This window comes from Prionailurus bengalensis, chromosome D1 (assembly GCF_016509475.1).
Source record: "Prionailurus bengalensis isolate Pbe53 chromosome D1, Fcat_Pben_1.1_paternal_pri, whole genome shotgun sequence".
Classification (NCBI taxonomy): Eukaryota; Metazoa; Chordata; class Mammalia; order Carnivora; family Felidae; genus Prionailurus; species Prionailurus bengalensis.
The window spans coordinates 40079341-40102056 of NC_057346.1; the positions used below are offsets into that span (position 1 = coordinate 40079341).

Genomic DNA, 22716 nt, shown 5'->3' on the forward strand with positions numbered 1-22716 from the left:
CGTCTCCTCAAGTGAATGGGGCTCTGCATTTTTTCACATGACACCTGTTATCTAAAGACAACTTGACTTCCTCTTCGGGTACGCTGAGATTCAGTCTCTTAGAAGAGGAAACGAAAACTATAAAAGTTGTAGGATTTACCTTGCGTAACTTCATTGGGATTTCTCATAATCTTTATGTAAATGTCATTTTTCGAGAAAGAAGAATGGATTATCATGCGTATGTATTTGTAACTTGAATTTTATTGCCCACTGCCGTGTTATTACTGTTGCATCGAGATTAGGCATTTAAGTTTTCATTCACAGAATTTCATATCGCTTTATTACATTAAAAACAGAGGTATTACAAGGAAGATTGTAACAGCAGCAATGTTTTAGATCTTCTTTGTCTTGTTCATTTCCGTGAAGTAAGTAGTACTAACAGGAAAGCATTAATCTCTGGCTGGTACATACATTTCAAATGTGTAAACAGCACGTTCCATGTCTTAATTGTGTTAAAACAGAGAGACATTACAAGGATGACTGTAGAACCGGTAAAGCTATTTCTACAAGAAATTTCGAACAGAAATTTAGGATGTTTACAGAGCTCAAAATAAGGTTTTTTCATTCAGAAAAATTCTTGAGTTTTCAAACCCAGTACAACTGAGCTGCCCTGGATATTTGAAATGCAGCATTTTCCCTTTCGCTCGTTTTGTGTTGTTACGGAGGAAATGGGTTTTCAGTATACATGATTCAAGTGGGGGGAAAAACTTCATATTTAATTCCAAAATATTCCTTAGACTGGGAAAAAAAATCTCTTTTGGAGTAGTCATGTTTTTTTAATAGTAACTCTACAGCCAAAGAATTTATTATGTTAATGCAGAAATACCAACAGCTTTCTCGAACAAAATACCTACTATTTTCTAGCTGCTTAACAGAAATGATTTACTCAAGAAAACAGAACAAAATTTCTCAGTTTCATTATCCAGCTTTGTAAATATTTTGCCAGAGCTTTTTTTTTTTTTTTTTCCTCGGGGTGGGGGAAGCAAATAAAAGAGTTTAAAAGCTCAAATGTGTCTATTTTGTTTTAGCTTGGTGTATTTATTAAGAGTGAATTCTGTATGTTTTTGCAGTTCATCAATATGTGAATTTAGAAGTTTTTCAAATTCTTTTGCTCGCTTCTCTTCCTCCAGAAGGAAATGCTGTGCAGCCAAAGAGGCCGGGAAGACTATATCTGGGGGAGACTAAAGAGAGAAAGAAACGTTAGGTGAGGAACACAAAGCCTTTTAAACCTTCCTGTTTCCAGGCATGCCTCATGCCTGGCACGCTGTCAGACGGTACAGCTCTTAATGAAACAATCCAGGCTGAACCGTCCCTACTGGTATAACGCAGTGACTGCTCGTGCAATCCTCCACAAATGACAACATCACAGCACCCTTATATTCAAAAGCTCCAGAAATGAATATTACCGTGTCCAGCTGCAAATGCAGGGCCCACAAAATTCCCATGGAACTTGCCTCAAACACACTCAACTAATTTGTAAAGCCAAGGGTTTTCATCTGAAAACAAGCAACTCCAAAAAGCTCATGTTAAGATTACAGTAGGACGGGGGCAAAGAAAGCTTATATAGGGGGAAAAATTAAGGACTGGCTGAAAATGGGAGCTAATTGCTGTTTGGAATTGGCCGGGTGAGGAGGGCTGGCAGCACGATGCATCCTGGGTAAGAGTGGCTTCCTCCTGGGGAACGCCATGACGCGGGAATGTATTTCGTTTGTCCACTGAGAAAGCGTCGTGGTAAGCGCCCAGTTCCACACTTCACGGCAATATGGAAGTGCTCATTTAACTGCCTGTGACCTAAGTTCTTACTAATGCACGTGTGTGCACATGCACACACACACACATGTGTGCGCGTGCTTCATTCAAACTACTGTTTTAGGTTAATTTAAAAAATAAGTTGAGGACATCTGTACTTTAATTTTCTAGTTCTGGGGTCCCTGAACTCTTCTTCAACTTTTGTTTTATTGGAAGAATGGAGCTTTATATGGTGTTTCAAGAGTTGACGATCTGGATGTCGGTGAACCCTGCTCTAGGGGAATTGAGTTCGTAAGTCTGGCCTCTGACAAAGTGTATGGATCATGGCGGATGATAATGGAGTGCCGTAGAAACTCATCCAAGTAGTAGCGCCAGCTGTGGCTGTGGTACCGAACAGAGTATCTTTACTATAGACTTAGGTACACGATATGCTGCTGTTGACTTGACAAATGCCCTCTTTTTAATACCCAGTGAGGAGGAGGATCAGAAGTAAGTAGCTGGTGTCCACGTGGGACAGACAACAGTACACATTCATGTTCTTGCCCCAGTGTTATATGTTATGTAAGGATGCTGTCACAATAAATTCTGAAGAAGCCTGGCCGTCTGGACATTCCAAGGGCTATAAATTATAGGGCATAATGTAGTAACATTAACATCACGCTAAGATCTGATGAGCAGGAAGTGGCAAGTATGTCGAAGGCTTGGAAGGACACACTCCATCCAGAGAGTGAAAGATAAACCCCATAAATGGTTCACAGGCTTGACACTTAAAAAACAATTTTTTTTAATATCCATTTATTGTTTTGAGAGCGAGAGAGAGCGGGAGAGGGGCAGAGAGAGGGAGACACAGAATCCGAAGCAGGCTCCAGGTTCTGAGCTGTCAGCACAGAGCCCAACATGGAGCTCAAACCCACAAACTGTGAGGTCATGACCTGAGCCAAAATTGGATGCTTAACCGACTGAGCCATCCAGGAGCCCTGGGCTCGACACATTTTTAGGTGTCCAGTTATATGGAGCATGGTAGGATATCTCTTAAGCACAAATTAATGCACCTTGCATTTCTTATCACTAAAGAAGCACAAAGCTTGGTAGGTCCCTTCAGGTTTTGGAAGCAGCATCTTCCACTCTTGGGTGGAATAATCTGACTCATTTACTGGGTGACACAGAAGGCTGTTTCTGTTTCATTTTGTGTTTGCGGTAGAGCCCAGAGCAAGAAAGGACACTGCAGTAGGTTGGGAATGGGGTACGAGCAGTCCTACCACCTGGGCAAAATGACTTGGAAGATCTCATACTAGAAGAATCTCTGATACAGAAAAAAAATTGCTTTGTGCAGCCTCTGCAAAGTTTCACGAGTCAAGTTGCATTGAAGACCCTTAAGATTTTGAAGCCAAGGCCATGTCATCTGGGGCAGAAAACCGTCTACTGTTGACAAAACAGTTCCTCTAATGCTACTGAGTTGAGACAGAGCATCTAAGAAGCGGGTATGATGAATTGATCTAGCCTCTGTCCTTGGCCACTCTGGTGGAAATTATGGACGGGCCCAACAGCATGGTCTCCCTTTCACCAAGGTTAATTTGGTGAACTGTTGCTTGTTGAATGATCTGCTTGCAATAGAGACTAAAGCTGAGTTCCTGACATGGCACCAACCCTCAAAGAGACCAACCAGCCTCTTGTTGGCAATTTGTTTACACCAGGTCCCTGACACCTTGGAAAGGGCAATGTTTCATCCTTACCAGCAGCACTGACATATATTGTATGGGTTTGCCTTTCCTGCCTGAAGGGCCTTGGCCTTGACCACTACCTGAAAGCTCGCAGAGAGACTGATTTACTGACGTGGGATCCTGATTAGTAGTAAAGGAACCTACCTTAAAGCAGAGGAGTATGGCAGTGGGGGCATGACCATGGTATTCATTGCTCTTACCACATATAGCACCATCTAGAGGATGCTAGCCTGATAGGCTTCTTGAAGGCAGAACTGAGGCATCAGCTTGCAAATTTTAACTTGTGAGGATGGGGTACTATTCTTCAGGATATGGTATAGACTTTAAACCAATGGCCCTTATATGCTACTGTATTTCCAACAGGTAGAATACACGAATCTGGGAATGAAACGGAGGATGTAGGAATGGCTCCATTCTATCATTTCTGTTGACCCACTTGGAGAATTAGTACCTTCTGTCTTTGTATCTTTAGGCTCTGTTGATCTACAGGTCCCGGGTAAAGCACTAGCTGGCACCTAGCCACTTTGGCTTCCTCATGCTGGCAGTTCAGAGGCACAGAAAAGAGGTGCTATACTAGCAGGGGTACCTGGCCCTAATCATTACAAAGGCTACTACTGTATAATGGGGGCAGTGAAGAATATATTTTATGTTTAGGCGAGCCACTGAGGTTTCTTTGAATACTCTCATGCCCAGTTTTAACTGTAAATGGCAAACCACATCCGGATAAGGCCATGGGAACCAGGGGCTCACCCCACAAGGCAAGCTACCTGGCCAGCTGAGAGGGAGGGGAATCTAGAATGGGTGAGGGGATGGTGTCTATCAAGTCCTTGAGACCGGTTGTAGCATCAAGTTGTCGCAACCCTCCTCTTATAGGTTTTCCCAGAAATTATGACCAGTCAGAATCTTGGAGAAGACAGGTCTGAGTGGAATGAACAACAGGAGTTGAACACGGATCTGAGTGGTTCAAGAGGTGGACTATAGTGGATGCTGTTGGTGCCCTATTGGAATTTCCTTCACCAGGCTGGTGCATCTGTCCTCCAGCTGCTGTGGGTGTTGGTTCTCTGGAGACCTGCCCTCAGCTGAACCGGAGCCTTCTGCCTCATCTGGGAAGTTGTAATACCCCCCTCAGCCCATTCCCTTCTCCTCTAAGAGGCAATGACTGACTGACAGGGGGTACAAAACGCCAGACTTCTTGTCTCTGGGGGAACCAACTCTGTTGTGCAATTTGTGCCCCAAGTTCCCGGTGAGACCACGCCAATCTCCTCTCTAGCTGAGATCTTATCCTTGTTTAGCTTTTCTCCCTTCCCCTAGACTACTTCCCTGACTCTCCTCCTGCCAAGAATAGTACCCTCAATAAATCACTTTCATAGGAATCTTCATCTCAGATTCTAGGAAACCTGATCTCAGATGACTTCCCAACTTCTGGCTTGAGTGATGATTGCATGACATCAATGCCATTTATTGATAAACAGAAAACAGTAGAAGGAGCCCATTAAGGGTAAGGTCTTATTTATTTTGGATTCTCCAGATTCTAGCAGTTTGTAGCACAGAGTATATTTCAAACAAAATTTTGAATTAATATATGAATGAAGAAAATGCATTTGATCTTAAATAATGCTGAGTTAGAGGTGACTTGGGGCTCAAACAGATTGTCATGTAGACAATGAGATCTATCAATCCAGATCCCAAAAGGTTGGTTTGGATTAGAGATATTTCAAAGTTATAGATAATTAAAGCTGTGAGTCTGACTGAAATCACCCAAAACATGCAAATAAAAACAGCAGTTCAAAAATGGAATCTTGGGGGTGCCTGGGTGGCTCAGTCGGTTGAGCGTCCGACTTCGGCTCAGGTCATGATCTCACAGTTTGTGGGTTCGAGCCCCACATCAGGCTCTGTGCTGACCGCTTGCTCAGAGCCTGGAGCCTGCTTCAGATTCTGTCTCCTTCTCTCTCTGCCCCTCCCCCGCTCACGCTTTGTCTCATTCTGTTTCTTGAAAAAAAAAAAAAAAAAGGAATCTAGGAGAGTGCTTCATTTCAGGCACCCACTCCCACGGCTGTGTTCTTGACACTGTCATCAACGATAACTTCATTATTTACTAATCAAGATTTTCAGCAACCCACCCATTACCCTTCCAGCTTATTTCGTCTCATATTCCTACTTTCTCCTGGCATCCATTCCCTTCTGACTCTGCTTATATTCCAGATCCATCATTGAAACCATTCCTCTGTTCTAGGTACTTGGTAAAACCCAAGCCTAAATAAAGTGCTGACGCATGCCTGCACCTGAGCAGCTGAATGCTGGGGTGGGTGGATGGAGGAGGAATTCTATTACTGCAGGGACTGCTTTTACTTACAGTTCAGGACCTCATGTGTCAAAAGGTTAGTTAACACCATCTGCCCATTCTACTAGTATATTCATTTTCTCACTCATTACCGGGTGGCCTCGCCTCTTTCTCGGGAGGGAGCCCCTTCCTCTCTACACCCATTTGCACCATAGCCATGTTTCAGGCCATACTCTGTTTCAGGGACTCTTACTCCTAACTGTACTGTGGATTCTATTCCTTCTTGTCTTCTCAGTGGCTGCTTCTGCAGATGAATCTCGTCACTCATGGGTCCCCCCTCTTCACCATCAAACTTTGCTCCTCTCCTTGAAGATCCCCACCAGACCACTAAGTATTGTGGTCTAAGGCCTGGTCTTGGGAGTTTCCCTATTTATACTCATCCAGTCCTATAGATTGAAATACCAGCCCCATGCTGATGATCCCCATATTTTACTTCTAGCGTTTCCTGGATCCGCTGTGTTACTCTGTGTCCACGCTGCCAAGCCAGCATCATCATCTCTTGCCCGGACTACTGAAAAGAGCCCGGAGATGGTTCTCCACGCTTCTCCTTTTGGCCCTCTAGAATTTATTGCTTATTTGGCACTCAAGGGGTCTTTTCAAAGGTATTTTTGAAACGAAAGTCAAATTCCTTCCTATGGCCTACAGTCTCTCCGCATATGGTCTTCCTCTGACTGCTTCTCTGGCCCCCTTTCATGCCATTCTCTCTCTCCCCTTCTAGGCTCCAGACCCCACCCACCCCCCTTTTGGTTCTCAAACTTTACTACTCTTGTTTCTGCCTTGCAGATTTGCACTAGTGGTTCTCTTGGCCGGAAGCCCTCTTCCTCCAGGTCTTTAGATCTTTTTCTGTTAATTTAGGTCCCCCCTCAGCGTCCCCTCCTCATTCTCCTGGCCACTCAACTGACAGTAATTCCCCACACTGCCATCACTTCCTATCATATGATGGCATTCCTGGCTTTTCTTTCCTCGTAGAATTTATCACTCTTTGGTATTTTCTTATATATTCATTTGTTTCTAGTCATTAGTTGTCCCTCCCCTTTTTTGAGGTACAGGGCACATAAAATAAGACCATTTAAAAATGAACAATTTGGGGGGCGCCTGGGTGGCTCAGTCGGTTAAGCGTCCGACTTCAGCCAGGTCACGATCTCGCGGTCCGGGAGTTCGAGCCCCGCGTCGGGCTCTGGGCTGATGGCTCAGAGCCTGGAGCCTGTTTCCGATTCTGTGTCTCCCTCTCTCTCTACCCCTCCCCCGTTCATGCTCTGTCTCTCTCTGTCCCAAAAATAAATAAACGTTGAAAAAAAATTTTTTTTTTTTAAATAAAAATGAACAATTTGGTTCATTTGGTTCTGACTTAGTACATTCACAATGTTGTGCAACCACCATCTCTCTCTAGTTACAAAATATTTTCATCATCCTGAAAGGAACCTGAACCCATCAAGCCACTGATCCTCATTCCTTGCTCCCTGCACTGCTCGTGGAACCATCGTCTGCACCCTGTTTCTATGATTTACCTGTTCTGAGCACTTCTCATAGGTGGAATAATACGATATATGACCTCCTGTGGCTAATTGCTTTCACTTAGCATAATATTTTGGAGGTTCACCTGCCACAATATAGCATATATCAATACTGCACTCCTTTTTATGGCTACATAGTATTCCATCGTGTGTCTATAACACTATTTGTTTATTCATTCATCCATCGATGGGGTTCCTCTCTTTTTTTTTACTAGACTGTAGACTTGTCTGTCTCATCAAAGATGTGTTTAAAACAGAACCTTCCATATCCCGGGTGCTTGTAATACAGGTTGATTTTACGAACGAACGATGACATCTAAGGACAGCCATAGGAGAGAGAAACTTGGAAGCAGACTGGGAAAAAGGAAACAGGCAGCAGGAAAAAATCAGTGGAAAATAGTGTCATTGGCTTCAGATAGAAGCCAGAGAATATGAGTTTCAAGAAAAAATGATGAAGGAAGATGAGTTCTTAAAAGCATATTGAATTAACAACTAGAAGGTCGCTGGTGCTGTCGGTAGGGACAGTACTGACATAGAAGTTAAAATGCAGAAGTTGACGGAAACCACTGGACTCAGAACAGTGGACTGGGCTATGTCTTTCAGACTCTGGGGCCCTGTCACAGATTAAATTCCCCACGCCCAGACCTAAAGCAGTAGAGAATTTTCCTTTCTAGTGACTCTGGGGCTCATGAACGTCCTCAAAGGAGTAATGTGGAATTTTAGAGACAGAAGGAAGCCCAGAGTCTATTAAGTTAATACGACGGATACTCTTGTATGCTTTTTACGTGCCTACGAGTACCAAACACTATTTTAGGTGCTGGGGTTACAACGGTAAAACAAAGACAGAAAAAAAAAATCTCTGCTTTCATGGAGCTTAAATTCTAGGGGAGGGAGGCAAACAAACAAGCAGGCATAAAATGTCTTACGGTGAAGTGCTATGAAAACAAACAAACAAACACAGGACAAGGGATCGAAGAGGGAGGGGCCGCCACAGGTTGGCTGCTCAGACATCTCGGATGAGGCGATATCTGAGCAGAGACTAATGATCCTAAAATGCTAAAATCATCTGCTATTAGAACCATGGGGCATTTAGCAATTCATCATGTTTTGTTTTCCTTTTGCCTCACTGGAGTACAGGCTTGCTTTGGAGTCCTTCAAGATCAAAAATTTGCGATACAGAATTGGCTAAGTCCCCTTAGTTCCTACAGCTAAAATGAGGAAGTTGATTTTGTTTACTTTGTTGGCATAGAATTTTATTCTTTTCAGATAACTTTGGCATTTTATGTTGAGATGAACGCAAAAGAGCATTTCAAGGCTTTAGAGGTCTCTGACACTTCAAAAGTTAATGGTTTGAAGTCATCTCCTTCCGAAATAGCTTGACTCTGACTTCCAGTCTCTCCCAAAAGAAGGTGATGGATTCCAGAAAAGCAGTAAAGTACTCATGGGACACCCCATCCAGTTTAGACATTTTCTGTTGTCATTGTTTATAATTTGTATCCATTAGCATATCAGGGAGAGGCAGTGAAAATTACACAAATGTACTTTGAATACAAGTGAAAGTAATTGCCACCAGTACGACTTACTTTCGGAGGCAAATAGCTACTTTAAAAAACCCTGTGATTATTATGTTCAAGAAATTAAATCATAAAGTAGAAAATTTCAGCACAGAACTAGACACTAAGAGGATCAAATGAAAAGTCAAGGACCAAAAAATGTAAATCCGAAATTAACCTGCACGAGGCCACTCTCTCAAGACAGGGAGAGCTGGCTCTTTCACCTTCTGCATAGAAACCAACACAGATTGCCAAGGAAAATGAGGAGACAGAGGAATATGAGATGAAGAACGCTTTCCCTGTCTTATGAGGTCAGCGGCATCTGATATCAGCGCTTGACAAGGACAGCAAAGGAACACTACAGGCTAATTCTTCTAGTGAACACAAAGCAAAAATTCTAAGCCAACGTGAGCAAACCAAATCCAGCTCTCAAGTGGAGTTTATTCCGAGAATTCAGAGGTGGGTTAACAACCGAAAATCGAGACATACATCACATTAGGCAAGCAAAAGAGAAAACTCATATGGTCATTTCTTTTTTTTTTCTTTTTTCTTTTTGGTAATGTCGAAAGAGGCAGAAAAAGTATTGGATAAAATTCCGTATCAATTCATGGACAGAGTTAGCAATCTAGAAATAAGAGGGGATTTCCTTAATCTTTAAAAGAAATCTACAAAACACCTCTAGCAAATATCGTAAAGCTTTCCCTCTGCAGTAACTGAGGAGAGAAAGATGCGGGCTCTACCACGGCCGCTACTCAACATTTCCTGGAGGTCTTAGTACAATAGATCAAGAAAACTAAACAAAAAAATAGAATCTACAGGACTGAAAGACATGTGCAAGTTCAACCGGCTATTTCCACGGGGGAAGGGATTGAGAATATTACCTTGCACCATAGGTAAAAGGTAATTCCAGGCGTAGATGTAAACACAAAAGGTAAAGAGCAAAGGTTCTAGGAGGTAACGTAGAATAATATTTTTATAGCTTGGGACGAGAAAAGTTTTAAATAGCATACCAAAAAATGTTAACCATAAAGGAAAAGACTCGTAAGTTTGGATGTATTAATATTAGGAACTTCTGGTTACCAAAAGATACCCTTAAGTGAAGAGTCAAGTTAAGAACGGGAGAAGATATCTGCGATATATATAATCAACAAAGGACTTATCTTCAGAACATGTAAAGAACTCATACAAATCGATGAGAATAAAGACAATCCAACAGAAAATTAGGCAAGGAAACTGAACAGACACTTCACGAAGGAGAATATCAAAATGGCCAATAAATACATGAAAAAGTCCTCAACTCCATTAGTCACCAGACAAATAATTAAAACCACAATAGGAAGTTACTACACAGTGACCAGGAAAGCTAAAATGAAAAAGACCAAATAATGCCAAGTGTTGGAAAGAATATGTAACAAGGACACTCATAGACTGCTTACTGGGGCATTAACTGGCTCCAGCAATTAGGAAAACCGCTCGGCACTACCTCCAAAAGCTGACCTTATGCAGGTTATCCTATGACCTAGCAGCTCCACTCTTAGGAGTAAACCCAATAGAAACGTGTACCCATGTGTACCCAGAGACATATGCAAGAATGCTTTTTAGCAGAGCTATTCCCAAGCAGGACATAACTCAAACATCTGTTGACAGTAGAATGGGTAGGTTGTGGTGTCATTCTACGTAGCATTTATATACAATGGAATACTGCAGAGAAACAAAAATGGATCAAGTACAGCCATATAAAACAATATGGGTGACGAGTCTCAGAAATAATGCTGAGCAAAAGAAGCCAGACACAAAGGACACAGGTAATAGGATTCTACTTAGGTAAAATCGACAAATGGCCACAACAAATATATGACGTTAGAAGTCAGGACAGTGGTTACCTTGGGGGCAAGTCGAAGGAGTGACTGGAAGGGGACGTGAGGGGTGCCTCTGGAGTGCTACCAATGTTCTGTTCTACCTGGGTAGTAGTTGCACTGATGTGCCCTTTGTGCTAATTCATCAAGCTGTCCAATTCTGATTTGTGCAAGCTTCTGTATGTACGTCAGAGTCAACAGAAAAGATTTTTTTAAACAGGCATAAAAGATCACTTGTAGCTCTTTAAAATATTCAGATCATGGAGGGCTCGTGGGATGTTTAGGGATAAGTCCCAAGCACTCAAGATTTTCAAAAGCATCCCCCATAATTCTGGCCTGCACTAGAGGTGAGTAACCAGAGATTGAAATACTTCATGAAACATTACGGATCTCTTTTTCTTCCATAGAAAGGCATGGCCAAAATGATGCACAGGCCCACCTTGGAGTCCTAGTCAAGAAGCAACAATTTTTTTTCCCCCAACAACTGTGTGTATATATACCAGTATATAGGTATCACTGTAAAAGTCATCAGTCCTTCAAGGAAAAAAACAACCACAACCAGCAACTCACCAGTGGGAACACTTCGTCATCGCTAACCAGGGGACTTGTCATTTCTCTGGTTTGAAATGGCAAAGGCGGCAGAGGAGGTGTCACACTTCTGTTGGGCTCCCGGTCTTGGCTAAGTCTAAAAGAGGAGGACGGTCGTCATCACCACCACCAAGGATACTGCTGGTTCATGTAGCTAAGCACTTACATTTCTCTGATGTCTAACAGAGGGAGAGCATCACAAAATGTTTGGGCTTATCTCAGGGTCTCTTTGAAAATAATTTTCCTGGTAAATAATTTCTAATGGTTAATAATGGACAGAAAACTTTGTAATTGTTAAAAATATTCTTCTATCCTTATTGCCTCTGTTGCATCCTTTTCTATGTTACTTTCAAATCTCTTTGCCATTTAATTAAAAAACATGATACCCGTTTCAGAAAAATCTCAGAACAGCTAACAATGCTGCCCTCGAGAAGTCTAAATAATCCTCTTTTTGTATTCTGTAGTTCACTTAACCTTGCTGGCTTTCTTAACAGAATTATGCTTCTTTTGTTTTGTTTTGTTTGTTTGATGCCAGAATAAGTCCTTGTACAATAATTCTAATTCCTATAGGGCTTAATAATTTGTAACGTATTTTCAATTACTATCTTCTCCTTAGCTCTTCCACACTTAGTTGTATGACCTTGACCTTAAGCAGGTAACTAGATCTTTCTGTGACTTTAGTTTTTTCAATGATAAAAAATGAGTTGTTAGGAGACTTGCACTCCACAGTTTGGGTGGAAGGTACAGTACAGAATCGGTTGTTTGTGCTAACATATAAAGTAGAAGATGAAACTGAATAAAAGACCAGTGAGATTTAAAATTTTCGTATGCTGACTATAATAAAACAAAAAACCAAATGAACGTGACTTAAAATTTTACATAAAAAGATCCTATGGTATGAGCTGTTCAGAACTGAATAAATATCTTTCTGCACATTAATTCATGAAATTGGGGTTGAAATTTAATCAAAATCATCAAAGCCCATGAAAACATCAGAATCCCTTCACCTTAAACTTATTTATTCATTTTTACTGATTATTCAAATTCTCCATAGGTAATGATTTACCATTTTCAAAGCCTTCACATTTGAATTTTGCACGGTTCAAACAAATTTACATCATTGTTCTCTGTTCTTATCCAAAGACTATCTGTCTCCACAGACCGGTTTCTTATTATGTAAACATTTCAAAGCGATGCATACAAATAGCAATAAAAGTTAAGTGAGACATCTGTAAATTAGGACATAAAAAACAAACACAACGTGCTTTCCGTTTTTACTTATCTTGAAATATATCTTTTTTAAAATCCATTCTCCCAAACCATAATTACCATGGAAACAGAACAGCAAATTAAACTGAAATAACATGGTTTATGATGTGCACGTTAAGATGAAACATCCGCAATTCAGACAGAATTATAACAATTGCATAGTACATCTGCATAGAATCTTCCGCTGAACCTTTTAATTTGAGGGAGGCTCCCATCTATACTTTAAAGCACAGTGGGACAAAATAAGATAATTATAGAAGTGACTCAAGAAAGATATATCTCGTTGTAATCTCAATTATACAAAGATTTCAGGGAAAGTGTTATTTGTCCTAAATTATCTAAAGAATTCTCTCAATTATCCACTTGGCTTTGGACGTATCGATACAGTTTTATAGTGTTAATTACTAAAACTTACATATGAACATTCTTTTATTGTACGATCAATAAAATGCAGAGATTGAAAGGAAAGACTACATTAGGGAGTAAAGTACTTTTGCTTTAAATCGTCTTTATAGCTGAAAAGTTCTTCTTCTAGAATGCAGCGATTCAAATACTTCCTAAACCACCTTGCAAGAAATGCTCAGTATATCATTTTAAAAGCTCCTCAGAATTATTTCGGATGGCTTTAAAAAATTTTTTTTTAACGTTTATTTTATTTTTGGGACAGAGAGAGAGAGCATGAACGGGGGAGGGGCAGAAAGAGAGGGAGACACAGAATCAGAAGCAGGCTCCAGGCTCTGAGCCATCAGCCCAGAGCCTGACGGGGGCTCGAACTCACGGACCTCGAGATCGTGACCTGAGCTGAAGTCGGAGGCTTAACCGACTGAGCCACCCAGGCGCCCCTCGGATGGCTTTTAGTAGCCTCTCACGAGTTGGTCTGTCCAGTTAGCTTTTCCACAGGCCCTAGTCCAAGGCCTCTGCCTACTTCTGCCAGGAAAGCAGGCCTCAGTTGTTGGGAACAGAACTCTGCCCACTTGAGACCTGGGTCCACTGTCTGCAATTTTCAGACGTGTCTAACTGTCCATCTCTTCCGGGCCTTCAGTTAATTTTCCCCGGGCTATGGGATAATGTCCTCAGCATGGAATAGGATCCCTTCACAAACCGCTAATTTGCCTGCTTCAGTCTCACCTTCTAACGCTCCACATGATGCTCCCAGTTCTTTGAACAACTCATTATTTCCCGGCCCACAACTGCTCAGCCTGCTATGTTTTGTTTCTTCTTGAGTAACACCTTGGTGCAAAATTTTCTCAACTTGCTTTTTTGCTTCTAGATGACTGTTCATTCTTTGACAAGGGATCCTGTGAGAGTGGTTATGACAAACCTACCGACTTTGTGATTTTCTTAGTATTAGAAACGTTTTATTTATGAACTACATTTGAAGCAATTTTAATGATTAATGTGAGGATTACTAAACTCTTTCCTGTACATGATGTAACCTTTAAGTATGTATCATATATAGAGAAGAAACTCCATTTATTACAAAATTGAGTTGTCATTAAAATTAGTCATATATTAATTGCTCTGGGTACCACTATTTCAAATTAGCTTTCATCCTTAAGCTACAAAACTCTGACTTTTAAAAACTTTTAAAATATTCAATACAGGGGCACCTGGGTGGCTCAGTTGGCTAAGCATCTGGCTCTTGATTTCGGCTCAGGTCATGGTCGCTCAGTTTGTGAGATCAAGCCTGTGTCAGCCGAGCCTGCTTGGGATTCTCTGTTTCCCTCTCTCTGCCCCTCCCCGGCTCGCGTGCTCTCTCTCAAAATAAATAAAAAATTTTTAATGTTTATTTCTGAGACAGAGAGACACAGAGCATGAGCAGGGGAGGGGCAGAGAGAGAGAGAGGGAGACGCAGAGTCCAAAGCAGGCTCCAGTCTCCAAGCTGTCAGCACAGAGTCCGCTGCGGGGCTCGAACCCACGAACTGTGAGATCATGACCTGAGCCAAAGTCAGACACTCAACCGACTGAGCCACTCAGGTGCCCCCAAATAAATAAATTTTTTTTTAAAATGTTAAAAATTCAATACATCCTCACCAAATTAAATTGCATCTTATTCATAATTTCTTTAAGTGCCGAATAACTTTCTTATCGGAAAGCAAATCTGTTAGAATATCCCAAAATGCTTCACATTTTCAAGTGGATGAGCATGAAGAACTTCCTATTACTTCTAATAGGAATGAAAAACAACAACAAAAATTGGGTTACTTCCAAGCGGACAAAAGATTATTTAAAGATGTATTATGCAAATCTTCTTCAGCTAGAAGTAGGAAGTGCCTAAAAAATTGGCTTAAACATTGTGGAACATCATCTTCATATATGTTTGCCTAAAAGCTTTTTCCTTTCTAAAATAGTTTGATACGACCTTGTGACATTAGCCAGCACTATGTAAATATGACTCAGTATTTTCCGATGATGTTTATGCCTAACAAATATATCTAGGCTTCACTGAGCTGTGCTGTGAGGGAAAGAAGGAACATTTCATTTTCACTTGCTAAAATTAATAGACATGTATTTTACAGCTCTCTACTGCTGGGTTCAGGGTCCTTGCAACTCAACAACGCTTTCCCCATACCGGGTTCTACATGATAATAATTTATTCAGAACATTTGAAATGCTGTTTCTCTTAAAAATCAGGTCACTGGAGAACACTGAAATCAGGCAAGGCATTAAAACAAATTTAATGAAACCCTCAACAGATGAGGCTGGCAGGACACGCGGCTCTGCGGCAGGAAGAGTAGTCCTGACTGCTTATTAAGATCATCTCCTGCTGAGCATTTTACCTCTTGTGTTGCTTTCTGCGTCCCCTACTGTCTTGTTTTTGTTAGGCACTTTTAACACATTCTGTACTGCCCAGCAAAGAAAAAAGGGGGCAACCCAAACAATAAAATTACTTTTTAAAAATAATAAAAGGCGGAATAACTGTCTTCTAAATGACGGCACCTGGTACCATCATCCAAGGCTTTCAAAGTTGTTCCCAACAAGCAAGAATAGGAAACAATGTTCTGCGCCTAATGGGTGCTCGATACAGACCAGTACTAACGTGCACAGGAAGGCCCTAACAGCTTTAGGGCCCTGCTTTTCTCTTACAATAAAAGAACCAAATGCGTGGGGTCGTGATTTGACCCACGGAGACATGAATCTGTGGAGTAGGGGAGCATTTTGAAAAGGGTAAGTTCTGTATCAGAAAAAATATTTCTATACCACAATCAAGATGAGACCTCTTCTGGAGACAGGTTTTCAGTTATAGAGGCCGGAACACCCGGGCACGGGCACCACAGAACCGGCCCGCGGCTAGGCCTCAGCGGACTGTTACATCCGCCCCCTCACCCTGTTTGTACTCTGCCACCTGCACCCAGACGGCCCCACCGGCCCCCTGCCTCTCCCCCACCTCCCTGCACCCCCTCCCCCCGCCGCCCCCTGCCAGCAACCCACCCCCAGTGCTTAGTTTCTAGGATAGCAGCCAGTCTGCCCTCATTTCCTTCCTGAACGTCTTGAAAAAAGGTTATTAATTGAGCACTTTTGAAGGGTTGCTATTTCTTGCATCGGATTAGGATACAGCCTCTAATACGTGCAGCCTTGAGGGGATGCAAGTAGGAGAGAGCTGCACTACGTCCACAAGAATGTTGAACAGACATATTTTTTGCTATGTCCCATGGATTTATGGATTTCTCCACGTTTAGATGGGGCGTGCTTAGTTACAAAGATAGGCCGGCATCGCCCCTTCTCACAGGACTGCGGCTGAGGGAATGTCAGATTCAGCCATTTGTTTGGCCACCCAAAGCTACTTTTTGGCACTGTGAGTTGTTGCAGAAGTATTCATATTGTTATAAATGCTAACAATTTTATTAGTAATAATAATATCAATAATGGCTAAAATTTATGGAAATATATGTTTTATATGGAACTGTATTTTCTTCTGTAATTCTCACACACACAAAAACCCCTTATACTTATTATCTCTATTTATCAGATGGGAAATTGAGGCTTACAAAGTTTAAGTACGTTTCCCAAGGTTGTAAATATTATGTTATATGCAAACAGTAGGCAAGGTTTTCATGCTAAGTGTGATGAGTTTTTGAGCAAAAGTTGGATCGAAGTTAGGTCCTATCAATTCACCGTTTCTTGGCACCATGAAATGTTAACAAATCTGATCTTAAAGAAGTTCGGGGAATGTTGCATGCCACACCCTTCCTGAAACTCACAATGCACAAGAGCATAGTAATGACTCTAAGATATCCTGGAGAAAAGAAACTTGTTTATTTTGCTGAGAATTTCCCAGGTTTGGAAAAACAGTGGAAAGCCGCCAAGGACAGTTTTGATTCTGTAAGTATTTTATTAAAGTGGAATAAATTAGTCTAATTTTATGGTTGATGTATGTACTTAAATTTTGAACTAAGGCACTTTAAAAGGGGATCCTGTGGATAGCAGATACTAATTTTCCACATGCTTCTCTTCGCTCCGAGAAAACCTCTTACCCACCCTCCAATTCCTTTCCTACGAAGGGACCAACAGTTTGTCGCTACTGCTGGAGTTGTCAATATAAAGCGTATATTTTGAAAGTCAGAAGTAATTTCTATTCTGTTTGAACAATATACGTAACATATTAAAATCTAGCTTTTCTATTCTTATGACATAAAAAAATAAGATTACTTCTTTGTATACTTTGTGTGCCACATCGGCTTCTAAGAAGGGTTTGAAGTAAGTAGAATTCACTGTAACGCTATCATTTCACTGTTGTATTTCGAAAGCTATTGACAGCACAGAATTTAATATAAAACAATATATCTATACTACTGTATTATCACTACAAAATAAAATAACAATTGAAGAGAAAGTATATAAAAGTTCTCCGTTGAGTTGTTTAAAAATAAATGTTTCTATTAAATGTTTATACAGTTGTGTCCTTATACAATGGAGCTAACATACCTATCTTCATTTTTTTCCATTTTCATTTGGTTTTGATAGGTGTACCGTCCCATTTCTTCATAGGTATTTTGATTGGCCCATGCTGATTTGCCATTGGAGCGAAGTTTTGCAAGATCATTTCGGAGCCTTTCATTCTCGTGTTCCAGTTTGTTAATAGACGTATGCCTCGAATGTTCCCTGTTAGTGAAGTCCAAACTCTAGAGAATGAAAAAACCATCACTGAAAAAACTGTTCCTTATAAGGGAATGCGTATTTTCTGTGCACTTAGACATGGCTGTCGTAAGCCCCTTTCATCTGAGTCCAGTGACATGGCTCTACCTTTGTGTGCCTCCAGAAGCCCTCTCCTGCCCTCATCTCCTCACAACACGGACACTCAGTGACAGCTGCCACCGAACGCTTCACAACGAGAGCAATGCATCCACCACTGTCCGTGTTCACTTTTGCACTAGCGTTCTCTCTCTCTAGAACAGACTGGCTGGATTTAAGGGTTTTCGTGTCTACAGGGTATGCCTTCCAGCACTAATAATAGAACCAGAATTAATACACATTTCAATTTTGGAAGATTTTTTGCTCTGATTACAATAATGTATGTCATAGAAAATCACATATCGATTCCCCACTGTTGGGTGATGAACAATTATCTACTAAATCCATACAGACTGGAGTCTGATTCTGGACCATTTGAGAGCAAAGATCTAACAGTTGAAATGGTGGCAGTACTAGTCTTCAGGAATGCGGCTTCATGATGTAGTTTACTATCTGGTATGCACCACCTAATCTTAATGTGTCCTAAGAAGGGGATATGAAACATGTTCAGATCACAAAACGAGCGGTTTACAAAGCAAGAACAAAGATTTCTGATGAGTTTTGAATTAAATGCTGTAAGAAATTTTATGGAGAGTCTACACTTTTCTTCTCACAGAGTTTAAAAAAAACAGGACATAGTCTCACACAAAAACTCATGAAAATGCTTTAAATGACTACATGGTTGTTTCTAGTCCTGTGATTTAGATATCTGTGGGTCATGTAGTTGCTGATTCAACAAGAGTTTTTTGTTGTCAGAGGGTAATATTTTAGCACAAAAAGTATGACATGGATAAAGTATCATCTTTGAAGCTCCAAATTTCTATGGTTATAAGCCCATAAGACTATAGATGAGTATGTCTTAGAAGTTTTATTTTGAAGTTTCTAAATGTAAGGTTTTGGCATGTAGGTCACTTCATGGACTAGGCATCCCATAAAGTCATTATTTTTATTTTTACTAACTGCATGTCTTATATTATTCACATAATATATATCATATTAGTATCAGGATTGATAAGTATAGAAATGTGTACATATTAGGTATTAAAAAGGTTTACCTATTTGTTTTAATTTTTGCTTTCAAAGGCCAAGCCTGCTTACTACATTTTCTGTTTACTGCCTAATGTGTTATAGAAGTTCATGAATCGTTAGAAAGGCCCCACTTTTGGAAGACAATTCTCCAGGAGGCCAAATTGCCCCAGAACAACACAGAAAGGGTTATGTGTTTATACAGCTATTGACCAAGGTGCCCTTTGGAATAGAAGGATCATTAAAGGTATGTCTCTGCTTGTTAGGCCCTTGCCTTTTGTAGGTCTTCACATTTGCTCATTGAGATACATCAGTGCAGATAAAAGAGTAATCTGTAGCATGCTTTCCAAGAGAAAGGATTGTTTATTCTAAAATTAGAGTAGATTGGGGTGCCTGGGTGGCTCGGTCGGTTAAACGTCCGACTTCGGCTCAGGTCATGATCTCACACTTTGTGGGTCTGAGCCCCGCATCGGGCTCTGTGCTGACAGCTTAGAGCCTAGAGCCTGCTTCGAATTCTGTGTCTCCCTCTCTCTCTCTGTTCCTCCCCTGCTCATGCTCTGTCTCTCTCTCTCCTTGAAAAATAAATAAATAGGGGCGCCTGGGTGGCGTAGTCGGTTGAGCGTCCGACTTCAGCCAGGTCACGATCTCGCGGTCCGGGAGTTCGAGCCCCGCGTCGGGCTCTGGGCTGATGGCTCAGAGCCTGGAGCCTGTTTCCGATTCTGTGTCTCCCTCTCTCTCTGCCCCTCCCCCGTTCATGCTCTGTCTCTCTCTGTCCCAAAAATAAATAAACGTTGGAAAAAAAAAATTAAAAAAAAAAATAAATAAATAAGTTTAAAAAATCTTTAAAATTAGAGTAGATTTATAATAAATATAAAGGAGGCCATCTCATAAAATTTTGCCCTTCCTAAGATAAGTATTCATATGAACAGATCTGGTAGAGAAAGTTCATGAAGGATTGAAAGTTTTACTCTAAAAAAATCTATTCATCAAAATATGTAATTCTTGATGGTCTGCTGCTCGGTTATAATTTTATTCAAGCCTTTTCTATAAATTTAGATTTCGCCTGTGATTCTTTTTGGCCCAATGTTGGTTTAAAGTAATTAAGAATGATAGTAATAATTTTTTAAAAGACTCTATAATTTTCTAAATGCACCATAATTAAATAAGTGTTGTGAACATGACCTGAAAAAATTACATAGGTAATGTATTTGCATAATTTGTATTTAAAAGCATATTCCATTTTCCTTGACGACAACATTTTTGGGCTCTCTCATTTCATGTTTTTCTTCAAGGCTTTTCTAGTAATGTCAGGACTATATCCTTCACTAGATGGGTTATCGTGTGAAAATAGGCACTGATTAAATTCTACCTCTGTATTTCTGATGGGTTATTTGATAGGCCTGTTAGCTAAAATTTTCTTCCCTCAAATTTTAGGGTTTTGTAGTTTTTTTTTTTTTTCCAACGTTTATTTATTTTTGGGACAGAGAGAGACAGAGCATGAACGGGGGAGGGGCAGAGAGAGAGGGAGACACAGAATCGGAAACAGGCTCCAGGCTCTGAGCCATCAGCCCAGAGCCCGACGCGGGGCTCGAACTCCCGGACCGCGAGATCGTGACCTGGCTGAAGTCGGACGCTTAACCGACTGCGCCATCCAGGCGCCCCAGGGTTTTGTAGTTTTAATCCATTGCTTCATTCTCGAAATGGCAAAACTTCCTAGTACTTACTCTGGCATGGCAGCATGAGACCAGTTAAATTACTGCAGTGTCTGAAGAACAGTATTTTATGATACACCATTTCTTTTTTTTTTTTTTAATTTTTTTTTTAACGTTTATTTTTGAGACAGAGAGAGACACAGCATGAACGGGGGAGGGGCAGAGAGAGAGGGAAACACAGAATCGGAAGCAGGCTCCAGGCTCTGAGCCATCAGCCCAGAGCCCGACGCGGGGCTCGAACTCGCGGACTGCGAGATCGTGACCTGAGCCGAAGTCGGACGGCTTAACCGACTGAGCCACCCAGGCGCCCCACACCTTTTCTTTTAAATTCACGTATGTTCAACAAAATAGGCTAACAAAGTACTTCTACAGAAGGACAGGCTTTATCCATGTTTTTGGTTTATGGTTAGTATATTCATTTTTAATACATAAATGGATGTTTTAGATTGTTGTGAGGGTAGTAATTTTTTATGCTATTATTTTATTTGGCCAACTTCACGGATGGTGAAGGGCAGATGAACAAATGAGTCTTAAAAATTACCACCAATTCTGAATTCTGATGAAATCTGATTTTACGGCACGTTTCTTAGATGCAGGAAAATTTAATAAATATACTCACGGGCCTAAGTAAACATGGAATCACACAAAAAACTATCATGAAAAACTTGATTTCTCATTAGCTACCCAGGGAAATACAGGTAAACACCTCATACTTTTCTCTGAGTAACTAACTGTTTTTGCACAAATCCAAGGGAAACATCTTTCTCAGAGCCACTTCTGTTACAGTTTTAAAAGCATCTCTCGGGGCGCCTGGGTGGCGCAGTCGGTTAAGCGTCCGACTTCAGCCAGGTCACGATCTCGCGGTCCGGGAGTTCGAGCCCCGCGTCAGGCTCTGGGCTGATGGCTCAGAGCCTGGAGCCTGTTTCCGATTCTGTGTCTCCCTCTCTCTCTGCCCCTCCCCCGTTCATGCTCTGTCTCTCTCTGTCCCAAAAATAAATAAACGTTGAAAAAAAAAATTAAAAAAAAAATAAATTAAAAAAAAAAAGCATCTCTCTGAGACCTGAGGAAGAGTTACCAACCAGGCGGGCAGTTCCTTCACAGACTCAATGGAGGGAAAGGGGAGCTGCCATAGCTGGGAGCAGGGGACAGCTAATGACTGAGGGCAGGCCCCTACTACTGGGTGAGGGCCTTGTTTAAACTTTCTTTCCCTAAGTGTGATAAACAGGGCGCTTCACAGTTAGTCAAGTGGAAAAATTCCCAAAGTTCTAGTTATTTAGAAATGACCTACCTTAATGTCAGTGATTTCACTTGTCTGGAAAGGAAAAAGAATTGTTATTCGAATATTATCCAAATACCACATATTTTAGAAGCCCTAAAATAATGATGTAAATATTTTGTTTCTTACTGCCTGGGGTAAAAATTCAGCACCAATCCTTTAATTCCATGTTTATTTATCCATTACAATTATTTCAGAAAGAATTAACTATCTAATTGTGGGATTTGAACACATAACAGATAGGAGTTTTCTTTAGTATGAAATCTTTAAACTAATGAGTGCTACATAAAGTAACAAAATAGATTGTATACTTTTTAAAAAATTCTTTTTAATGTTTATTTATTTTTGAGAGAGAGAGAGAGAGAGACAGAGAGTGAGCAGGGTGGGCAGAGGAAGAGGGAGACACAGAATCTGAAGCAGGCTCCAGGCCCTGAGCTGTCAGCACAAAGCCCGACGCAGGGCTCGAACTCACAAACTACGAGATCATGACCTGAGCCGACGTCAGAAGCTTAACTGACTGAGCCACCCAGGCGCCCCAGATCATACACTCTTAAAGAACAAAGAATTATATTTGCTCTTTTTTTTTTTTTTAAATTCAATAGGCACTTGAGATTTTTCTCTTTGGGGAGTGGCTTGACTATTTCAGTTATCAAAGTCAATTATAAATCTTCACATACAAAAAAAGAGAGAACAATGATAAAGTTAACTTTCTATATGAATTACAATTCAACATAAAGCATATATGATTAAATACTATTTTAATAAGGCATCACACTGAAGGCCACACATCAATGGCACTCCATTTTATGATATCCATCCAATTAACCACTCTTTAAACAA

General features: G+C 40.9%; 1 protein-coding gene across 3 annotated transcripts in view; it reads right to left on the reverse strand.

Moving 5' to 3' along the window:
- Nucleotides 1-1006: 1006 nt before the first annotated feature.
- DEUP1 (deuterosome assembly protein 1) overlaps nucleotides 1007-22716 on the reverse strand; it is an 82942-nt gene continuing 61232 nt past the window's right edge. For all 3 annotated transcript variants that reach the window (XM_043579953.1, XM_043579951.1, XM_043579952.1), the window contains 4 exons: nucleotides 21889-21912; nucleotides 17557-17753; nucleotides 11344-11458; nucleotides 1007-1220 (listed from right to left, as the gene is read on the reverse strand). In XM_043579953.1, coding sequence (XP_043435888.1) covers nucleotides 1044-1220; nucleotides 11344-11458; nucleotides 17557-17753; nucleotides 21889-21912 — 513 coding nt within the window. In that variant the 3' untranslated portion in view covers nucleotides 1007-1043. The remainder of the gene's footprint in view (nucleotides 1221-11343; nucleotides 11459-17556; nucleotides 17754-21888; nucleotides 21913-22716) is intronic.